Genomic DNA, 23,500 nt, shown 5'->3' with positions numbered 1-23,500 from the left:
CGTCAGTACAGTAACAGATGGCGTTACGTTGTGCGGCATCAGTACAGTAATTGATGGCATTACCTTGCGCAGCGTCAGTACAGTAATAGATGGCATTACCCTTGCACGGTGTCAGTACAGTAATGGATGGCATTACCTTGTGCGGCGTCAGTACAGTAATAGATGGCATTACCTTGCGCGGCGTCAGTACAGTAATAGATGGCATTACCTTGCGCGGCGTCAGTACAGTAACAGATGGCGTTACGTTGTGCGGCGTCAGTACAGTAATTGATGGCATTACCTTGCGCAGCGTCAGTACAGTAATAGATGGCATTACCCTTGCACGGTGTCAGTACAGTAATTGATGGCATTACCTTGTGCAGCGTCAGTACAGTAATAGATGGCGTTACCTTGCGCGGCGTCAGTACAGTAACAGATGGCGTTACCTTGTGCGGCGTCAGTACAGTAACAGATGGCGCTACATTGCATGGCACCAGTGCAGTAACAGATGGCGTTACATTGCGTGGCGTCAGTGCAGTAACAGATGGCGTTACATTGCGTGGCGTCAGTACAGTAACAGATGGCGCTACATTGCGTGGCACCAGTGCAGTAACAGATGGCGTTACATTGCGTGGCGTCAGTGCAGTAACAGATGGCATTACATTGCGTGGCGTCAGTGCAGTAACAGATGGCATTACCTTGCGTGGCGTCAGTACAGTAATAGATGGCGTTACGTTGTGTGGCGTCAGTACAGTAATAGATGGCATTACCCTTGCGCGGCGTCAGTACAGTAATAGATGGCGTCAGTACAGTAATAGGTGGCGTTAGTACAGTAATAGATGGCGTCAGTACAGTAATAGATGGTGTTAGTACAGTAATAGATGGCGTTAGTACAGTAATAGATGGCATTACCTTGCGCGGCGTCAGTACAGTAATAGATGGCATTACCTTGCGAGGCGTCAGTACAGTAACAGATGGCGTTACCTTGCGCGGCGTCAGTACAGTAACAGATGGCATTACATTGCGTGGCGTCAGTACAGTAACAGATGGCGTTACGTTGTGCGGCGTCAGTACAGTAATTGATGGCATTACCTTGCGCAGCGTCAGTACAGTAATAGATGGCATTACCCTTGCACGGTGTCAGTACAGTAATGGATGGCATTACCTTGTGCGGCGTCAGTACAGTAATAGATGGCATTACCTTGCGCGGCGTCAATACAGTAATAGATGGCATTACATTGCGTGGCGTCAGTGCAGTAACAGATGGCATTACATTGCGTGGCGTCAGTGCAGTAATAGATGGCATTACCTTGCGTGGCGTCAGTACAGTAATAGATGGCGTTACGTTGTGTGGCGTCAGTACAGTAATTGATGGCATTACCTTGTGCGGGGTCAGTACAGTAATAGATGGCGTTAGTACAGTAATAGATGGCGTTAGTACAGTAATAGATGGCGTCAGTACAGTAATAGATGGCGTTAGTACAGTAATAGATGGCGTCAGTACAGTAATAGATGGCGTTAGTACAGTAATAGATGGCATTACCTTGCGCGGCGTCAGTGCAGTAACAGATGGCGTTACCTTGCGTGGCGTCAGTGCAGTAACAGATGGCGTTACATTGCGTGGCGTCAGTAAAGTAACAGATGGCGTTACATTGCGTGGCGTCAGTACAGTAACAGATGGCGTTATGTTGTGCAGCGTCAGTACAGTAATAGATGGCGTTACATTGCATGGCGTCAGTACAGTAATTGATGGCATTACCTTGCGCAGCGTCAGTACAGTAATAGATGGCGTTACCTTGCGCGGCGTCAGTACAGTAACAGATGGCGTTACCTTGCGCGGCGTCAGTACAGTAACAGATGGCGTTACATTGCGTGGCGTCAGTACAGTAATTGATGGCGTTACGTTGCGTGGCGTCAGTACAGTAATAGATGCCGTTACCTTATGCGGCGTCAGTACAGTAACAGATGGCGCTACATTGCGTGGCACCAGTGCAGTAACAGATGGCATTACATTGCGTGGCGTCAGTGCAGTAACAGATGGCATTACCTTGCGTGACGTCAGTACAGTAATAGATGGCGTTACGTTGTGCGGCGTCAGTACAGTAATAGATGGCATTACCCTTGCGCGGCGTCAGTACAGTAATAGTTGGCATTACCTTGTGCGGCGTCAGTACAGTAATAGATGGCATTACCTTGCGCGGCGTCAGTACAGTAATAGATGGCATTACCTTGCGCGGCGTCAATACAGTAATTGATGGCATTACCTTGTGCGGGGTCAGTACAGAAATAGATGGCGTTAGTACAGTAATAGATGGCGTTAGTACAGTAATAGATGGCGTCAGTACAGTAATAGATGTCGTTAGTACAGTAATAGATGGCGTCAGTACAGTAATAGATGGCGTCAGTACAGTAATAGATGGCGTTAGTACAGTAATAGATGGCGTCAGTACAGTCATAGATGGCGTTAGTACAGTAATAGATGGCATTACCTTGCGCGGCGTCAGTACAGTAATAGATGGCATTACCTTGCGCGGCGTCAGTACAGTAATAGATGGCATTACCTTGCGCGGCGTCAGTACAGTAATAGATGGCATTACCTTGCGCGGCGTTAGTACAGTAATAGATGGCATTACCTTGCGCAGCGTCAGTACAGTAATAGATGGCATTACCTTGTGCGGCGTCAGTACAGTAATTGATGGCGTTACCTTGCGCGGCGTCAGTACAGTAATTGAAGGCGTTACCTTGCGCGGCGTCAGTACAGTAATAGATGGCGTTACCTTGTGCGGTGTCAGTACAGTAATAGATTACCTTGCGGCGTCAGTACAGTAATAGATGGCGTTACCTTGCGCGGCGTGCGCTCCAGGCTGGAGGCGTAGTCGGAGGTGGTCGAGAGCGAGCGCATGCGCAGCTGCAGGCCACGGATCACTTTGTGGCAGCGAGAGAGTTGCGCGCGCAGGTCCTGCACCAAACACTTCAGTGAGGACGGGTCGTCTGTCTGAGTGGCGTCACTGTCGCCATGCCAACCGCAGCGTTGGTTCCCCGTCACCGAGAGAGAGCCGCACATCTCCAGCTCATCAAACTCTGACACAGATGGAGGAAAGGAAAACAAACACGTCAAGACATGCGGCAGATCTTTCACTAGAGTTTCATCCAGTGCTAAACGTCTGAGACTGAGAGGAACCGTATCAGAGGCACAGAGGCGTCCCGTAATATGAGCACATGGAATTTTGTTCCATGTAAAACCTTATAAACAAAGTTTTAGGATTTTGAAAACTGGGCTCTACATTTAGTTGACTAATCAAATGTAAGACTGATCCTTTGACTCTGATCAGATCATGGAGCTTCAGTGTTTATTAAACCAAAAGTCATTCTTCATTTTTCCATTAGATGTTTCATTCGGATTGTCATGCTGATAATATCATTTGTAATGAAAAGGTTTGACAGAAGCACTAGTGTAGTGTGTGTGTACCGGGGCTGCTGGCCTCCTCTCGCTCCGCTTCATTCTCACTGCGCCCGCTCGTCTCGTATCCCAGATCCTGAAGATCCACCTGTACCTGCTTGCTGTCCCGCTGGACGGCGCTGTCCGCTGACAGAGACCAGATCAGACAGAGAACAGATCAGCCAGAGAACAGATCAGACAGAGAACAGACAGAGACCAGATCAGACAGAGACCAGATCAGACATAGAACAGATCAGACAGAGAAAAGATCAGACAGAGAACAGATCAGACAGAGACCAGATCAGACAGAGACAAGACCAGAGACAAAACCAGATCAGACAGAGATCAGATCAGACAGAGAACAAATCAGAGAGAGACCAGATCAGACAGAGAACCGATCAGACAGAGACCAGATCAGACAGAGACCAGATCAGACAGAGAACAGATCAGACAGAGACCAGATCAGACAGAGACCAGATCAGACAGAGAACAAATCAGACAGAGAACAGATCAGACTGAGACCAGATCAGACAGAGATCAGATCAGACAGCACAATCGCAGCTGTGTCTATGACTAGGCTGCGTTCAGACTCAGATCTGTGTTTTTCATAATCAGATAGAATCTGATCTTTATGATTCTGATTTGAAACTTAAATCAGATACAGCTCTGATGTTTTGCAATGAAACTTCAGTCTGAACAGTCATATTGGAATGTGTGTGACGTTATCAGACATTTACGGTATGTATCGTATCGAATGTATCGTAGTCAGTGGACGGATGGTGAAATGTAAGAATTCAGTAAGATTTGGGTGACAGATTCAATGAAGCAAAACTTGAGGGAAAATTATATTAGAAAACCTTTGCTCAATTTCTCCTCCTCATGCTGACTTCTACTTCTGTATGACAGCATGAGTGTGTGTGTGTGTGTGTGTGTGTGTGTGTGTGTGTGTGTGTGTGTGTGTGTGTGTGTGTGTGTGTGTGTGTGTGTGTGTGTGTGTGTGAGTGTTTGAGTGTGTGAGTGTATCCTCACTGAGCAGCTCTCTGTAGTCATTCAGCTGTTCGGCCTGCGCATGCACTGTCGCCTCTGACACCATCAGTCTCTCCTGCAGCTCGCGGCTCTCCTGACGACTGACAGCCAGGTCGCTACGGAGACGCTCCGCCTGCTCCCGAAGCCCCACCTCCACATGCTGCCAGAACCCGACAGCTCCGCCTCCTCCGCCGCTCGACCCGCTGCTGTCGCCCTCGACCTCTCTCTCCATTTCATCATCCTGATTATAACGCAAACACACTGAAAGCTTCACACACGCTGCATAGCTGAAGTGTGTGTGTTCGACATAACTAATATCAGTGAACGAGACCTAATGTTCTGACCTGAGCTTTTTAATACTGCAGTCTGCACTTCGCTGTATGACAGTTAACTAAGGGTGAGTTAACAGGTCAGGCTGAACCAGCACTAGTGATTGGTTACCTGAGCTGCAGGTGTGTGTGACAGCACTAGTGATTGGTTACCTGAGCTGCAGGTGTGTGTGACAGCAGCGCTCCGAGGTCCAGTGAGTGTGGTCTGGTGCACCTCCTCTTCCTCCTGCTCTCCCGCAGCTTCACACATGGCGGCCCGCGCTTCCCTCGATGCGCTCGCACATCTTCCTCTCCATCTTCATAATCAGACTCTTCCTCCTCTTCCTCGCTGAACGTACGGTAATCTCTCTGAGGCTCATGGGAGTTTCTCCGGTCTGCTTCACACTTCTCCAGGTCTCGACTCCTCACACACACCTCCTCCTTCACTGCTGATCCAGACTCACTGTGATCCAGTGCAACACGTTCTTCAGGTGTGTTTCTACGAGAGCAGAGATACGACACACATCAGAGCAGCAGACAGAAGCTGATGTGTGTGTGTGTGTGTGTGTGTGTGTGAAGCTGATGGATGTTATACCTGACGTGAGTAAGTGAGGAATCAGCTTGGGCCATCACTTCAACCGTCTTACATTCGTCTCGATTTCTCTCCACCTCATCACATCTTACCCCCTCTGATGCATTCTGGGACATCACCGGCCTGGCACCCTCCTCAGCTCTCTGACAGGAGAACACAGTGAAGTACAATAACTCCTAACAGTGTTAAAGAATCCATGAAACGGCTCAACGAGCCCTGCTTTCTTTCCTATGTGTGCTGATGCATTTCCTGTCGACACAGGGAGTCAGGTGGAACATATCAAAGAGAAGAGCCAATTTATAAGGAATATTAGATTTTTAGAAGGTTTACATGTAACTGTGTTTATGAGTTAATGACACTTTCTTTTACAAGTATAAAGATAAAGGAGCTTACAGCTAGATGTGAATTAAACAAACGTTTGATTATCCCGTGGTCTTCACAGTAAAGTGTGGCCTTCATCAGACCAGATCATCAGAAGGAGTGTGTGATCACTGATGCTGAACAAGTGTGTGTATCTCGTTACCTGAGCGCTCGTCAGACTCTGAGCTGTGAGTGTGATGTCATCGTCCTCGATGCTGTCGGTGAACTCTTCATCTTCATCACTGCTGTCAGGATCTTCCTCATCTTCATCACTGCTGAATTCTGGAAGGAAACATCACAGACATTCAGATTCCTCCTTACACACTCCTTTATTTGAGTCGTCGCCTCATTCTGTCTCTCTACGTCTCTGGTTATTTGTGTTTCCAGAGCCGAACCTCCAGCCAAACCTGTTTATCATCCGTTCTTCTGTCCTGCTGCCTTTCCTTCCTTCCTCCCTTCCTTCCTTCCTTCCGTCCTTAATCCCCACTCCCTTACTCCCCTCCTCCCTTCCTTTCTTCATCCCCACTTCCTTCCTTCATCCCCACTTCCTTCCTTCCTTCCTTCCTTCCTTCCTTCCTTCCTTCCTTCCTTCCTTCTTTCCTTCATCCCCACTCCCTTCCTCTCTTCCTCCCTTCCTTCCTTCATCCCCACTCCCTTCCTTCCTTCATCCCCACTCCCTTCCTTCCTTCCTTCCTTCCTTCCTTGATCCCCTCCCTTCCGTCCTTCCTTCCGTCCTTCCTTCCTTCCTCCCTTCCTCCCTTCATCCCCACTCCCTTCCTTCCTTCCTTCCTTCCTTGATCCCCTCCCTTCCGTCTTTCCTTCCTTCCTTCCTCCCTTCATCCCCACTCCCTTCCTCCCTTCATCCCCACTCCCTTCCTCCCTTCATCCCTTCATCCCCACTCCCTTCCTCCCTTCATCCCCACTCCCTTCCTCCCTTCATTCCTTCCTTCATCCCCACTCCCTTCCTTCCATCATCCCCACTCCCTTCCTCCCTTCCTCCATCCCTACTCCTTATCTCCCTTCCTACATCCCCACTCCCTTCCTCCCATCATCCCCACTCCCTTCCTCCCTTCCTGCCTTCATCCCCACTCCCTTCCTCCCTTCATCCCCACTCCCTTCCTCCCTTCATCCCCACTCCCTTCCTCCCTTCATCCCCACTCCCTTCCTCCCTTCATCCCCACTCCCTTCCTCCCTTCATCCCCACTCCCTTCCTCCCTTCATCCCCACTCCTCCCCACTCCCTTCCTCCCCACTCCCTTCCTCCCCACTCCCTTCCTCCCTTCATCCCCACTCCCTTCCTCCCTTCATCCCCACTCCCTTCCTCCCCACTCCCTTCCTCCCTTCATTCCCACTCCCTCCCTTCCATCATCCCCACTCCCTTCCTCCATCCCTACTCCTTATCTCCCTTCCTACATCCCCACTCCCTTCCTCCCATCATCCCCACTCCCTTCCTCCCTTCCTCCCTTCCTCCCTTCCTGCCTTCATCCCCACTCCCTTCCTCCCTTCATCCCCACTCCCTTCCTCCCTTCATCCCCACTCCCTTCCTCCCTTCATCCCCACTCCCTTCCTCCCTTCATCCCCACTCCCTTCCTCCCTTCATCCCCACTCCCTTCCTCCCTTCATCCCCACTCCCTTCCTCCCTTCATCCCCACTCCTCCCCACTCCCTTCCTCCCCACTCCCTTCCTCCCCACTCCCTTCCTCCCTTCATCCCCACTCCCTTCCTCCCTTCATCCCCACTCCCTTCCTCCCCACTCCCTTCCTCCCTTCATTCCCACTCCCTCCCTTCCATCATCCCCACTCCCTTCCTCCATCCCTACTCCTTATCTCCCTTCCTACATCCCCACTCCCTTCCTCCCATCATCCCCACTCCCTTCCTCCCTTCCTCCCTTCATCCCCACTCCCTTCCTCCCTTCATCCCCACTCCCTTCCTCCCTTCATCCCCACTCCCTTCCTCCCTTCATCCCCACTCCCTTCCTCCCTTCATCCCCACTCCCTTCCTCCCTTCATCCCCACTCCCTTCCTCCCTTCATCCCCACTCCTCCCCACTCCCTTCCTCCCCACTCCCTTCCTCCCCACTCCCTTCCTCCCTTCATCCCCACTCCCTTCATCCCCACTCCCTTCCTCCCTTCATCCCCACTCCCTTCCTCCCTTCATCCCCACTCCCTTCCTCCCTTCATCCCCACTCCCTTCCTCCCCACTCCCTTCCTCCCTTCATTCCCACTCCCTCCCTCCCTTCATTCCCACTCCCTCCCTCCCTCCCTTCCTTCCTTCCTTCCTTCCTTCCTTCCTTCCTTCCTTCCTTCCTTCCTTCCTCCCTCCCCCTCCCCCTCCCTCCCTCCCCCTCCCTTACAAAACAACATATTTGTCACAGTGTTTGGTTTTGACCATTCAATGAAAGTTAGTGGAGGTCAGTGTTTGTGTTTCTCTAAAGCGCTTCTTTTGTGTTTCACAGAAGAAAGAAAGTCATAATGAGAGTAATGATGAAAGAAAGATTATTTCTGTGGGAACAATCCCTTTACAGTTACTTTCTGCTCTGCCATTCTAGATACATAAAATGCCTGAAACTACAGTAGCAAAGAAAGAAGAAAGAAAGAAATATGACTGTCGTACTGCTAGAATATGAAACTAACTATGAACTACAGATAAGCAGTTACACTAGAGATCAAAGTGACTTTATTCCACTCATGCTCATCAAAGGATCATTGGAATCTTTAAATCTTCAGATCTGTATACAGATCAATAATGTGATATATTGTAAGAATGGAAAATTTGTGCATGTTGTCATGCAGGACAGATAAATATAGATGAAGTGTTTTATATTGACAGATAAATATAAATTAAGTGTTTTATATTGACAGATAAATATAGTTTGTGTTTTATATTGACAAATAAATATAGATGAAGTGTTTTATATTGACAGATAAATATAAATTAAGGGTTTTATATTGACAGATAAATATAGATGTTGTGTTTTATATTGATAATGGTGCAAAGACCCAGAGATGGTGTTATAAAAGTCACTCGTTCAGCTAGTTTAAGATGTCAAAGGTTCACGATGCCTCAGCTAGAGTTTAAACCATCAGCAGTAATAATGGCCACCGGCACAACAGGAGGTACATAGGAATGCCCTATGGTGACCTCTGACCTTCAGAATTATTTGATAAAGAGATGAGCGACCGATAGACTGAGGATCTAAACATCAGATTGACTTATTTTTTTATTTAAAGCAGAAGTAACATTATATCCTGGTCCTCTTTTACCTAAACTCATTACTTCAGACTTACGTGCCATCCAGAAACTTGCAAGTGAACGTTGTCTTGTGGTGCATCATCTCAAAGAGGCACAACATCTCTTTCTCGGACCTTCACCATGACTGTTCCCTGCTGGTGGAATAATCTGCCTAACTCAACCAGAGTGGCTGAGTCCGTAGCCATTTTCAAGAAACGGCTGAAGACGCATCTTTTTCGGCAACACTTGATCGATTAATACTTACACTTTCTCTTCTATTCTATATCTATTTATAAAAAAAAAAAAAAAAATTTAAATACATGTACTGCGTTAGATTAAACTGAGAAGGGTCATAGCACTTGCATATTGCTGTCCTATTGTTAGTTTAACTGCTTCTATTGTTCTCATTTGTAAGCTGCTTTGGATAAAAGCATCTTACATGAATAAATGTAAATGTAAATGTCCTCACACTGTCAGAAATAATTTCACTTACTCAAAGTCGAGGGGGCATATTAAACCAGCAGTGAAATCCTGCGATATACAGTGTGAGTAATGCAGTGAACAGTACCAGTTCAACAGCGCATGCTTTCTTTGGTGTTTCATCTTTTATAGTTCAGCTAATGATTTAAAATCTGCATATTGTCATCAAACCACACACAGTCACAGCCATGCAAATGTGATGAATGCTTTGCATGCATGTGTGAACGACTGCTAAACTGTTCAATGATAAATAAAAAAAACATGTGACTAGTGGCGTCTTCTACTGCGTCATCACTCACCTGTGATGTTTACGTTCATCTTAATCTGAGGAGGAAATCTGAGGAAGCAACTATCCTGATTCAGAGGGATTTCTGACAGTTCGAAATAGATAATAATAAAAAAATAAAAAATACAAAAGGATTTCGGCCAAGAAATCTGCTTAGATTTATTTCTTTTCAGTTTGAAGTACATGAAATAGATTTCATTTTTGCAGTTACAAGAACAAAGCAAGCTGAATGATGCAGTAAAATCAGTGTCATTTGGCACTAAAGTATCGTCTCGTACAGTGTGTGTCACAGAAACAGAGCTTAAAGTTAGAAACCCACACAGTACAGAGGAACAGCATATTTCTACATTTGCTTCTCAGAAAACGAGTCTGTGTAATTCAAATGGAACATAAAGGCATTTCTGGATCTCAAGTGTGTGAACTCAAAATCATGAATGAACACAGAACATCAACACCACACACACCATTCACAGGCAGACTACTGGGTAAAATGGATTAAACACACACATATATACTGTACAAACACACAGTTCTGGCGGGTTATGATCCTTCATGCTGGACTAGCGCTTCATTCAGATTAGCGTCGGTGCCCCCCGCAGGCCCGGAGGCCAAATTCTGCCGTGTCCCACCTCCATAATCGGCCTGGACCCGTGCGGCCTGGTCCATCTCCAGTGTGTGTCGGTCCATCGCCAGCGCTGTGTGTCGACTCGTCTCCAGTGTGTTTACCAGCAGCTCCCGCAGCGCCTGAAGAGAGTCAAGCTGTTCGTCCAGCGCTCGGGTCTTCTCAGCACTGCTGGAGTCCAAACACACACAGGTTACAACGGAACCTTTTCTTCAACCACACACAGGTTACAACAGAACCTTCACTCCAACCACACACAGGTTACAACAGAACCTTTTCTTCAACCACACACAGGTTACAACAGAACCTTCACTCCAACCACACACAGGTTACAACAGAACCTTTTCTTCAACCACACACAGGTTACAACAGAAACTTCACATCAAACACACACCGGTTACAACAGAACCTTCTCTTCAACAACACACAGGTTACAACAGAACCTTCTCTCCAACCACACACAGGTTACAACAGAACCTTCTCTCCAACCACACAGGTTACAACAGAACCTTCTCTTCAACAACACACAGGTTACAACAGAACCTTCTCTCCAACCACACAGGTTACAACAGAACCTTCACTCCAACCACACACAGGTTAAAACAGAACCTTCTCTTCAACAACACACAGGTTACAACAGAACCTTCTCTCCAACCACACACAGGTTACAACAGAACCTTCTCTCCAACCACACAGGTTACAACAGAACCTTCTCTTCAACAACACACAGGTTACAACAGAACCTTCTCTTCAACAACACACAGGTTACAACAGAACCTTCTCTCCAACCACACAGGTTACAACAGAACCTTCTCTCCAACCACACAGGTTACAAGAGAACCTTCACTCCAACCACACACAGGTTACAACAGAACCTTTTCTTCCACCACACATAGGTTACAACAGAACCTTCACTTCAAACACACACAGGTTACAACAGAACCTTCTCTTCAACAACACAGAGGTTACAACAGAACCTTCTCTTCAACAACACACAGGTTACTACAGAACCTTCTCTCCAACCACACAGGTTTCAACAGAACCTTCTCTCCAACCACACAGGTTACAAGAGAACCTTCACTCCAACCACACACAGGTTACAACAGAACCTTCACTCCAACCACACACAGGTTACAACAGAAACTTCTCTTCAACAACACAGAGGTTACAACAGAACCTTCACTTCAAACACACACAGGTTACAACAGAACCTTTACTCCAACCACACACAGGTTACAACAGAACCTTCTCTCCAAATACACACAGGTTACAACAGAACCTTCACTCCGACCACACACAGATTACAACAGAAACTTCTCTTCAAACACACACAGGTTACAACAGAACCTTCTCTCCAAATACACACAGGTTACAACAGAAACTTCTCTTCAACAACACACAGGTTACAACAGAACCTTCTCTCCAAATACACACAGGTTACAACAGAACCTTCACTCCAACCACACACAGGTTACAACAGAACCTTCACTTCAAACACACACAGGTTACAACAGAACCTTCACTCCAACCACACACACAGGTTACAACAGAACCTTCACTCCAACCACACACAGGTTACAACAGAAACGTATCTTCAACAACACAGAGGTTACAACAGAACCTTCACTTCAAACACACACAGGTTACAACAGAACCTTTACTCCAACCACACACAGGTTACAACAGAACCTTCTCTCCAAATACACACAGGTTACAACAGAACCTTCACTCCGACCACACACAGATTACAACAGAAACTTCTCTTCAAACACACACAGGTTACAACAGAACCTTCTCTCCAAATAAACACACAGGTTACAACAGAACCTTCTCTCCAAATAAACACACAGGTTACAACAGAACCTTCACTCCAACCACACACAGGTTACAACAGAAACTTCTCTTCAACAACACACAGGTTACAACAGAACCTTCTCTCCAAATACACACAGGTTACAACAGAACCTTCACTCCAACCACACACAGGTTACAACAGAACCTTCACTTCAAAAACACACAGGTTACAACAGAACCTTCACTCCAACCACACACACAGGTTACAACAGAACCTTCACTCCAACCACACACAGGTTACAACAGAACCTTCTCTCCAAATACACCCAGGTTACAACAGAACCTTTTCTTCAAACACATACAGGTTACAACAGAAACTTCACTTCAACAACACACAGGTTAAAACAGAACCTTCTCTTCAACAACACACAGGTTACAACAGAACCTTCACTCCAACCACACACAGGTTACAACAGAACCTTCTCTTCAACAACACACAGGTTACAACAGAATCTTCACTCCAACCACACACAGGTTACAACAGAACCTTCTCTCCAACCACACACAGGTTACAACAGAACCTTCACTCCAACCACACACAAGTTACAACAGAACCTTCTCTCCAAATACACACAGGTTACAACAGAACCTTTTCTTCAAACACACACAGGTTACAACAGAAACTTTACTTCAACAACACACAGGTTACAACAGAATCTTCACTCCAACCACACACAGGTTACAACAGAACCTTCACTCCAACCACACACAGGTTACAACAGAACCTTCACTCCAACCACACACAGGTTACAACAGAACCTTCACTCCAACCACACAGGTTACAACAGAACCTTCTCTCCAACCACACACAGGTTACAACAGAACCTTCTCTCCAACCACACACAGGTTACAACAGAATCTTCTCTCCAACCACACACAGGTTACAATAGAACCTTCTCTCCAACCACACACAGGTTACAACAGAATCTTCTCTCCAACCACACACAGGTTACAATAGAACCTTCACTTCAAACACACACAAGTTACAACAGAACCTTCTCTCCAAATACACACAGGTTACAACAGAACCTTCTCTCTAAATACACACAGGTTACAACAGAACCTCACAGAAACATACATGACTTCAGGAGACATGGAACACAGTGCATGATAGGACTATTATGGTTCTTTTTTATGTTTTTATGAGTGATGACTGTAGCTCGACTGAACACAAATACACTGTCGGTCTTTTGTGATCCACAGAAGAAACACAGACATACAGGTTTAGAACGTCATGATGGTCAGAAAATGACAGAATATTCCTGAACTCCTCCTTTAACTTTTGTGCATTCCTAAACGAAAACGGCACAATTTCAACAACACATTCATACACAGACAAATCAACATCACGAGTGATGGATATCATCAGTGTCATGGACACACACACACACACTGATACTATGGATCTGTGCTTGTGTTCTGACCTGTCTGCTGGACTCTGGACGCCTCTGAGCGACTGATAAAGACTCTTCTCGGCTCTCAGAGCTTCATTCAGCGCCTGCTGCTCCGACACAAGCTGCTGCAGGACACACTGACACACACACACAACATGAGTACACACACACATATACTACTCGCACTCATGTACAGGACTGTAATTCATGATCTTACCTGTTGATCAGAGCTCAATGTGTCAGGATGTCTCCCAGCCAGAAGAGAGCGCAACTCTGACAGCTCCCGCTACACACACACACACACACACACACACACACAAAAGGAAAGAGAAATAATTAGGTCAGTTTTTTGTCAACCATTTTGACTCCAAACCCCTCCATTGTCCACAACAATATTTGAAGGCTCTGTGACTTTTCCAGTTGTTCATGATTTACTGGAAAAGGATTATTACTAATATTTTATAATTTCATATAATTAGACAAATGTACATTAATTAAATGTATGAGAACATCCATGGCATTTAAATGATTTTCTAGGTCTAGAACTGCCTTGATGTTTGGTTGTTTTAGCTTATTTTAAAGCTTGTATTGTTTTTGTTTTATTGCCCCCTGCTTGATAACCACTACCATACCACCATACTGTTTATTTCAGCTAGTGAGCTCAATTTGAGAATAATTCATACAATATTTCAGTATTACTTTTGACTCTGGGTGGTTCGGGTGAGTCTGCAGCCCCAAAGCAGAGTTAATATCAGGCAATTATTTCAAAACCTTTACTGTATTAACCCTTTACCCCACACCCCCCATTCTGGCAAGCGGGGTATAAATGACATACCCAAAATAAAAAAGGTTGCTGCTCATAAGTCATTCTGAGTAGACACATAATCAACATATATTTAGAAAGCCAACACAACAGTTTACAGTTCAAGAATTAGCCTACTCAGGCTGCTATTAATATAGAGATATATAAGCTCAAACATAAAAAACTAAAATAAAAATATTAAGAATATAATTTTAAAATGTATAAAAATGTTATGTGAATGTAGTATAACAACTTATAACCACTTAAACGGAAGCCACAAGTGTGGTCATGCTTCATTTCAGATCTGAGGAAGATGATATCTCTAAAACTATGAATTTTATTAAACATTTTCTAAGATCGATGTGAGTTTTCAGAGAAGGCTGATAAGATGCTAATCAAATATTTTATTGACCTTTAAACACCCATTTGCAGTCTGTTATCTAATGCCTGGCGACGAGAACTGCTCAATTCATGTTCTATTGTTCTCACTCAATGAATCTTCATTATTCTTTTATCATTATTCTTTTGTTTGTATTCAGCCATTATAGCCTTTATTCTGGCATTATGTGGCTTGGCCATCTAAACCACTTTCATCCCACATACATTAATCCACCTATTATCTGAATCCACCCATTATCTATTATATTTCTAGAAAACAAACAAAAAAAGCATATTCTTGGGATGTGAATTCTTGTAACAAATTAGATTGTGAAATAGATATAGCTCCTGGCACATCATTACCATGGTAATAAGTATTCAAATAACCTTTCTAATTTATTCAATGAACACATTGGCGTTTCCAAAGTTTAGGACATGGATTGTGAAAAGTGATATACAAATAAAAATGACATGATTTGATGTGTGTTTTACCTCAGTCTCTCTTTGTTTTCTGAGGGTCAGCTGTAGCTCATCTCTGACCGCTTGAATCTCTAGATCGCCTGAGCTGCTCGTACACACAGCTGCTCAACGTAAAAACACACACACACACACACTCAGAATGAAGAGAATCATTTTAATTGATCAAATGTTGACTGTACAGCGGTGACACTCACCCAGTTCTGCTGCTGTGGAGCTCTGATCCTGCAGTAACTCCTGCACATACAACACATTGTTACCACAGTACAATAACGGTACATTTACACACAACACATCATTACCGCGGTACATTTACACACAAAACATCATTACCGCGGTACATTCACACACAGAACATCTTTACCGTGGTACATTTACAGTACATTCACACACAACACATCATTACCGCGGTACATTTACACACAACACATCATTACCGCAATACATTTACACACAACACATCATTACCGCGGTACATTCACACACAGAACATCTTTACCGTGGTACATTAACGGTACATTCACACACAGCACATCATTACTGCGGTACAGTTACACACAACACATCATTACCATGGTAGATTCACACACAGCACATCTTTACCGTGGTACATTAACGGTACATTCACACACAGCACATAATTACTGCGGTACAGTTACACACAACACATCATTACCATGGTAGATTTACACACAGCACATCTTTACCGTGGTACATTTACGGTACATTCACACACAACACATCATTACAGCGGTACATTTACACATAACACATCATTACCGCAGTACATTTACACACAACACATCATTACCACAGTACATTTACACACAACACATCATTACCGCGGTACATTTACACAAAGCACATCATTACCACGGTACATTTACATACACATCATTACTGCAGTACATTTACACACAGCACATCATTACTGCAGTACATTTACACACAGCACATAATTACCGCGGTACATTTACACATAACACATCATTACCGCAGTACATTTACACACAACACATCATTACCACAGTACATTTACACACAACACATCATTACCGCGGTACATTTACACACAGCACATCATTACCGCGGTACATTTACACATAACACATCATTACCGCAGTACATTTACACATAACACATCATTACCGCAGTACATTTACACACAACACATCATTACCACAGTACATTTACACACAACACATCATTACTGCAGTACATTTACACACAGCACATCATTACTGCAGTACATTTACACACAGCACATAATTACCGCGGTACATTTACACACAGCACATCATTACCACGGTACATTTACATACACATCATTACTGCAGTACATTTACACACAGCACATCATTACTGCAGTACATTTACACACAGCACATAATTACCGCGGTACATTTACACAGCACATCATTACTGCAGTTTATCCATTAATACAATTATTAGAAATTAATCTAAAATAATCTTATTTATAGTAATAAAAACACTATAACAGCAGAAGTGTGTGAATCTGATGAAGCTCGATAAATGAATTGTAAAAATTAAGTCTGTTTTAGGGCATTAAGTTTCAAAATCACTTAAACAAATTTAGCCCAAAATGCTCATGACTTGAACAAATAATGACTTAAATAATCATTACAGTGATGAACACAGTAAAGAGCAGCTTGTGTAAATGTGTTTTCTCTGACCTGTATGAAGGAGTCTTTCTCCTTGAGGACGTTCTGGAGTCTCTTCAGTTCTCGGACCGCAGGAACATCTCTCTCTCTCTCCCGGTTCACATCGTGCAGCTCCTGTTCCCGTGACGACAGCTGCCGACGCAACTCCTGCAACTGAGCAGATCGCTCGGATATCACCCGTCCCAACCTCTCCCCGTAATCCTGAGGGAACACGGGAAACATGAGGAGACCAGCACAGAGGACAGAGGAGAAAATCCTGAGGGAACATGGGAGACATGAAGAAACCAGCACAGAGGACAAACATGAGGAAATCCTGAGGGAACATGGGAAACATGAGGAGACCAGCACAGAGGACAAACATGAGGAAATCCTGAGGGAACACGGGAAACATGAGGAGACCAGCACAGAGGACAGAGGAGAAAATCCTGAGGGAACATGGGAGACATGAAGAAACCAGCACAGAGGACAAACATGAGGAAATCCTGAGGGAACATGGGAGACATGAAGAAACCAGCACAGAGGACAAACATGAGGAAATCCTGAGGGAACATGGGAAACATGAGGAAATCCTGAGGGAACATGGGAAACATGAGGAGACCAGCACACAGGACAGAACATGAGGAAATCCTGAGGGAACATGGGAGACATGAGGAGACCAGCACAGAGAACAGAGGAGAAAATCCTGTAGGAACATGGGAGACATGAAGAAACCAGCACAGAGGACAAACATGAGCAAATCCTGAGGGAACATGGGAGACATGAGGAGACCAGCACACAGGACAGAACATGAGGAAATCCTGAGGGAACACTGGAGACATGAAGAAACCAGCACACATGATAGAACATGAGGAAATGCTGAGGGAACATGGGAGACGTGAAGACAACAGCACACAGGACAGAACATGAGGAAATCTCTAGGGAACACAGAAAACATGAGGAGACCAGCGCACAGGACAGAACATGAGGAAATCCTGAGGGAACATGGGAGACATGAGGAGACCAGCACAAAGGACAGAACATGAGGAAATCCTGAGGGAACACGGGAGACCAGCACACAGGACAGAACATGAGGAAATCCTGAGGGAACACGGGAGACATGAGGAGACCAGCACAGAGGACAGAACATGATAACTGCTGATCATCGGCACCTTCATCTCCTGGTCTCTGGAGCTGATGGTGTCGAGCAGCTCCGTCAGGTGTGTGTGGTGTTCCTGCAGCTGGAGACTGCGCTCTGACATCACTTCCTGAAACAGACGCTCTCTCGTGGAGAGATGAGCCTGGAGTTCCTGCAGGACATCAGTGGCCGACAGCTTTCCCAACAACACTGACCGGAGCTCCTGTAACACACAGACTAACACTCAGCTGCCGCAGGGTAAGCCTGTTGAATGATGTGCTGTGTGTAAATGTACCGCGGTAATGATGTGCTGTGTGTAAATGTGCCGCGGTAATGATGTGAGGTGTGTAAATGTACCGCTGTAATGATGTGCTGTGTGTAAATGTACCGCGGTAATGATGTGTTGTGTGTAAATGTACCGCGGTAATGATGTGTTGTGTGTAAATGTACCGCGGTAATGATGTGCTGTGTGTAAATGTACCGCGGTAATGATGTGTTGTGTGTAAATGTACCGCGGTAATGATGTGCTGTGTGTAAATGTACCGCGGTAATGATGTGCTGTGTGTAAATGTACCGTGGTAATGATGTGCTGTGTGTAAATGTACCATGGTATTGATGTGCCATGTGTAAATGCAACGCAGTAATTATGTGTTTGTATCTGACTCAAGCCTAGCGAGCGCGTTTACCTCGGTCTCTTTGCTGTGTGTGTGTAGAGCCGTTTGTAGCCGCTGGATGACGCCATCTCTCTCTCGAACAGCGAGTGTGTGTTTCTCATCGCTCTGCTGTTTCATCCACTCCAGCTTTCGGCACATTTCCAGTGTTCTCTCTAATTCCAGCTCCTTACTGCGCACCAGAGCATCCAGACCCTGCACACACACACACACACACACACACACACACACACACACACATTCAGAGAGTTCATCACAGCTCAGCAGTGTGCGTGTGACGGCTGATGATGACACACACCGTGACGGTGTCGTTGCTGTTGTTGAGGACGCAGCGCAGTCTCTCCAGGTCTCGGTCTTTGTCGCGCAGCATCAGCTGTAGTCGATGCACTTCAGCGTCCTTCTCCTCCAGACAGAGGAACTTCTCATCGATCGAGCGCTGAAACACACACACACATATATACGTTACAGCAGAACATCCCATCGATCGAGCGCTGAAACACACACAACCGTTACATCTACATCTGCAGAAAATCAGAATGGTGCATCTGATCACTTAAAGGGATAGTTCAACCAAAAATGAAAATTAGCCCATGATTTACTCACTCTCAAGCCATCCTAGGTGTATATGACATTCTTCTTTCAGACGAATAGAATCAGAGTTATATTAAAAAATGTCCTGGCTCTTCCAAGCTTTATAATGGCAGTGAATGACTGTTTCTGTTTTGAAGTCCATAAAAGTGCATCTGTCCATCATAAAAGTGCATCTATCCATCATAAAAGTGCATCTATCCATCATAAAAGTGCATCTATCCATCATAAAAGTGCATCTGTCCATCATTAAAGTGCATCTCTCCATCATAAAAGTGCATCTATCCATCATTAAAGTGCACCTATCCATCATAAAAGTGCATCTATCCATCATAAAAGTGCATCTATCCATCAAAATAGTGCATCTATCCATCAAAAAAGTTCATCTATCCATCATAAAAGTGCATCTGTCCATCATAAAAGTGCATATATCATCATAAAAGTGCATCTATCCATCATACAAGTGCATATATCCATCATAAAAGTGCATCTGTCCATCATAAAAGTGCATCTGTCCATCATTAAAGTGCATCTGTCCATCATAAAAGTGCATCTATCCATCATAAAAGTTAATCTATCCATCATAAAAGTGCATCTGTCCATCATTAAAGTGCATCTCTCCATCATAAAAGTGCACCTATCCATCATTAAAGTGCACCTATCCATCATAAAAGTGCATCTATCCATCATAAAAGTGCATCTATCCATCAAAATAGTGCATCTATCCATCATAAAAGTGCATCTATGCATCATAAAAGTGCATCTGTCCATCATAAAAGTGCATCTATCCATCATAAAAGTGCATCTATCCATCATAAAAGTGCATCTGTCCATCATTAAAGTGCATCTGTCCATCATAAAAGTGCATCTATCCATCATAAAAGTGCATCTATCCATCATAAAAGTGCATCTGTCCATCATAAAAGTGCATCTCTCCATCATAAAAGTGCACCTATCCATCATAAAAGTGCACCTATCCATCATAAAAGTGCATCTATCCATCATAAAAGTGCATCTATCCATCAAAATAGTGCATCTATCCATCATAAAAGTGCATCTGTCCATCATAAAAGTGCATCTATCCATCATAAAAGTGCATCTATCCATCATAAAAGTGCATCTGTCCATCATAAAAGTGCATCTCTCCATCATAACAGTGCACCTATCCATCATTAAAGTGCACCTATCCATCATAAAAGTGCATCTATCCATCATAAAAGTGCATCTATCCATCAAAATAGTGCATCTATCCATCATAAAAGTGCATCTGTCCATCATAAAAGTACATCTATCCATCATAAAAGTGCATCTGTCCATCATAAAAGTGCATCTATCCATCATAAAAGTGCATCTGTCCATCATAAAAGTACATCTATCCATCATAAAAGTGCATCTGTCCATCATTAATGTGCATCTCTCCATCATAAAAGTCAAGTCAAGTCAAGTTTATTTGTATTGCGCTTTTCACAATACAGATTGTATCAAAGCAGCTTCACAGTATTAAATTAAAATAATACAACAAAGTTTGTTTCAAGAGGAATTTATTGATTGATAAAATTAAATTAAATATCCCCAAAATATCCCCAACTGAGCAAGCCAAAGGCAACAGTGGCAAGGAACCGAAAAACTCCATCAAGTGACCTAATGGTGTCCTAAAACTCCATCAGGTGACCTAATGGAGAAAAAAAAACCTTGGGAGAACCCAGGCTCAGTCGGGGGCCAGTTCTCCTCTGGCATTTATGAGCTAGAGGCCGGATTGTAGTTTGAACTGTAGGATTATATGAATGCCTGGCTGAAAAGATGCGACTTTAATCTAGTTTTAAACTGGGAGAGCGAGTCTGAGCAACGAACAGTATCAGGAAGACTATTCCAGAGTTTTGGAGCCAAATGTGAAAATGCTCTCCCTCCTTTGGTCGTTCTGGATATCCTAGGTATGACCAAAAGCCTTGAATTTAGTGATCTTAAAGAGCGCGATGGATTATAGGGTGATAGAAGATCCGTTAAATAGACTGGAGCTAAGCCGTTTAGGGCTTTATAAGTCAGTAGCAATACCTTGTAATTAATACGGAACTTTATAGGTAACCAATGCAGTGATGATAAAATCGGTGTTATATGATCATATTTTCTTGATCTCGTAAGAACTCTAGCGGCGGCATTTTGGAATAACTGTAGCTTGTTTATTGAGGATGCAGGACAACCAGCTAATAAAGCATTACAGTAATCCAGTCTCGAGGTCATGAATGCATGAACTAACTTTTCTGCATCAGAAACTGATAGCATATTACGTAGCTTAGCAATGTTTCTAAGGTGGAAAAAGGCTGTTTTTGTAACATATGAAATATGATTTTCAAAAGACAGGTTGCAATCGAGTATAACACCCAGGTCTTTTACTGTAGAGGATAAAGTAACAGGACATCCTATGATGTTAAAGTTGTATTGTGCGAGGTTTTGTGGGCGGTTTTTTGAACCGATAAGTATTACCTCTGTCTTGTCTGGATTTAATAAAAGAAAATTAAGCGTCATCCAATCTTTTAGATCTTTAACACACTCTGTCAATTTGGAAAATTTTGCGTTTTCATCCGGCCGTGATGAAATATATATTTGAGTGTCATCAGCATATTAATGGAAACTAATTCCATGTTTCCTTATAATATTTCCAAGTGGCATCATATATATGGAAAATAACAGAGGGCCTAATACAGATCCCTGCGGCACTCCATAGTTTACTGGAGTTATGATCGATTTTTCTCCATTTAAATAGACAAAATGGTAGCGGTCAGATAGGTATGATTTGAACCAGCTTAGTGCTTGTCCTTGAACACCAGTATAATTTTGTAGTCGATCTAAGAGTATTGTGTGATCTATAGTATCGAACGCAGCACTAAGATCAAGTAAAACTAGTATTGAGATACAGCCTTGGTCAGAAGCTAAAAGTAAATCATTTGTGATTTTAACGAGCGCAGTTTCAGTGCTATGATGCGGTCTGAATCCAGACTGAAACTTTTCATAGATATCATTTTGTTGCAAGAAAGAGCCCAGTTGAGCGGACACCACTTTTTCTAATATTTTAGACATAAATGGAAGATTTGAAATGGGTCTATAATTTGCTAGATTATTATGATCTAATTGTGGTTTCTTAATGAGAGGTTTTATAACTGCCAGTTTAAATGTTCTTGGAACATGACCTAAAGATAAAGACGAGTTAATAATATTGAGGAGAGGCTCTTCCACTACAGGTAACACTTCTTTCAGTAGTTTAGTTGGTATAGGATCTAATAAACATGTTGTTGTTTTAGATGAAGTGATAAGTTTATTTAACTCTTTTTGTTCTATAGTTGTAAAGCACTGTAATTGTTCTTTCGGGATGATAATTGATGCTGAATTATAAGGCACGATTGAAGATTGAACGTTTACAATTGTGGTTCTGATGCTTTCTATTTTCTCAGTGAAGAAGTTCATGAAATCATTACTACTGAACTGTAACGGGATATTTTGTTCGGGTGACGTCTGTTTATTTGTTAGTCTAGCCACGGTGTTAAATAAAAACCTTGGATTGTTTTGGTTGTTTTCTATTAGTTTGCGGAGGTGCTCAGCCCTGGCCGCTTTTAGGGCCTTTTTATAACGTGACATACTGTCTTTCCACGCGATTCTAAAGACCTCTAAATTAGTTTGTTTCCATTTACGCTCTAAAACACGGGTTTCTCTCTTTAAAACATGCGTAGTATTGTTATACCATGGTGCTTTATTTTTCTCTCTGACCTTTTTTAATTTAATAGGTGCAACCACATCCAATGTTCTAGAGAGAATGGTGCTCATAGTGCTAGTTAGTTCTTCTAGTTCATCTGTTTGTTTGGGTTCAGGCAGCAGCTGAGACAGATTAGATAAGCAATTTGAGAAATTATCTATGGTGGATGGGAGGATTGTTCTGCCTGGTCGATAACGCGGCGCCGCATGACATATTACAGCAGTACGTAATATGCAAGTTACCATGTAGTGGTCAGTGACATCATCACTTTGTGGAATGATATCTATATCGGTTGGATCGGTTCCATGTGATATAATTAAATCGAGTGTATGATTAAGACGATGTGTTGGTCCGGTGACGTTTTGCTTGACCCCAAATGAATTTAATAAATCTGTAAACGCAGCTCCTAACGCATCATTTGGATTATCTACGTGTATGTTAAAATCTCCAACAATTAATGCTTTATCGACATTGA

General features: G+C 43.8%; 1 protein-coding gene across 9 annotated transcripts in view; it reads right to left on the bottom strand.

Annotated features, from left to right (window-relative positions):
- LOC309501020 (myomegalin) overlaps nt 1–23,500 on the bottom strand; it is a 96,402-nt gene that overhangs the window by 16,592 nt on the left and 56,310 nt on the right. For 8 of the 9 annotated variants that reach the window (XM_082172914.1, XM_082172916.1, XM_082172915.1 and 5 more), the window contains 15 exons: nt 18,991–19,128; nt 18,708–18,887; nt 18,056–18,244; nt 16,920–17,108; nt 15,423–15,462; nt 15,241–15,329; nt 13,786–13,854; nt 13,599–13,705; nt 10,328–10,491; nt 5,868–5,986; nt 5,348–5,487; nt 4,927–5,251; nt 4,448–4,685; nt 3,449–3,565; nt 2,822–3,060 (listed from right to left, as the gene is read on the bottom strand). In XM_082172914.1, the coding sequence (XP_082029040.1) occupies nt 2,822–3,060; nt 3,449–3,565; nt 4,448–4,685; nt 4,927–5,251; nt 5,348–5,487; nt 5,868–5,986; nt 10,328–10,491; nt 13,599–13,705; nt 13,786–13,854; nt 15,241–15,329; nt 15,423–15,462; nt 16,920–17,108; nt 18,056–18,244; nt 18,708–18,887; nt 18,991–19,128 (2,343 nt within the window). The remainder of the gene's footprint in view (nt 1–2,821; nt 3,061–3,448; nt 3,566–4,447; nt 4,686–4,926; nt 5,252–5,347; nt 5,488–5,867; nt 5,987–10,327; nt 10,492–13,598; nt 13,706–13,785; nt 13,855–15,240; nt 15,330–15,422; nt 15,463–16,919; nt 17,109–18,055; nt 18,245–18,707; nt 18,888–18,990; nt 19,129–23,500) is intronic. The other variant, XM_082172911.1, reaches the window with a different exon arrangement.

The sequence above is a fragment of the Leuciscus leuciscus genome (genome assembly GCF_965113295.1).
Source record: "Leuciscus leuciscus genome assembly, chromosome: 6".
NCBI classification, from domain to species: domain Eukaryota; kingdom Metazoa; phylum Chordata; class Actinopteri; order Cypriniformes; family Leuciscidae; genus Leuciscus; species Leuciscus leuciscus.
Note: the sequence above shows the minus strand (reverse complement) of the source record. Positions and strands in the feature narration are given on the sequence as shown.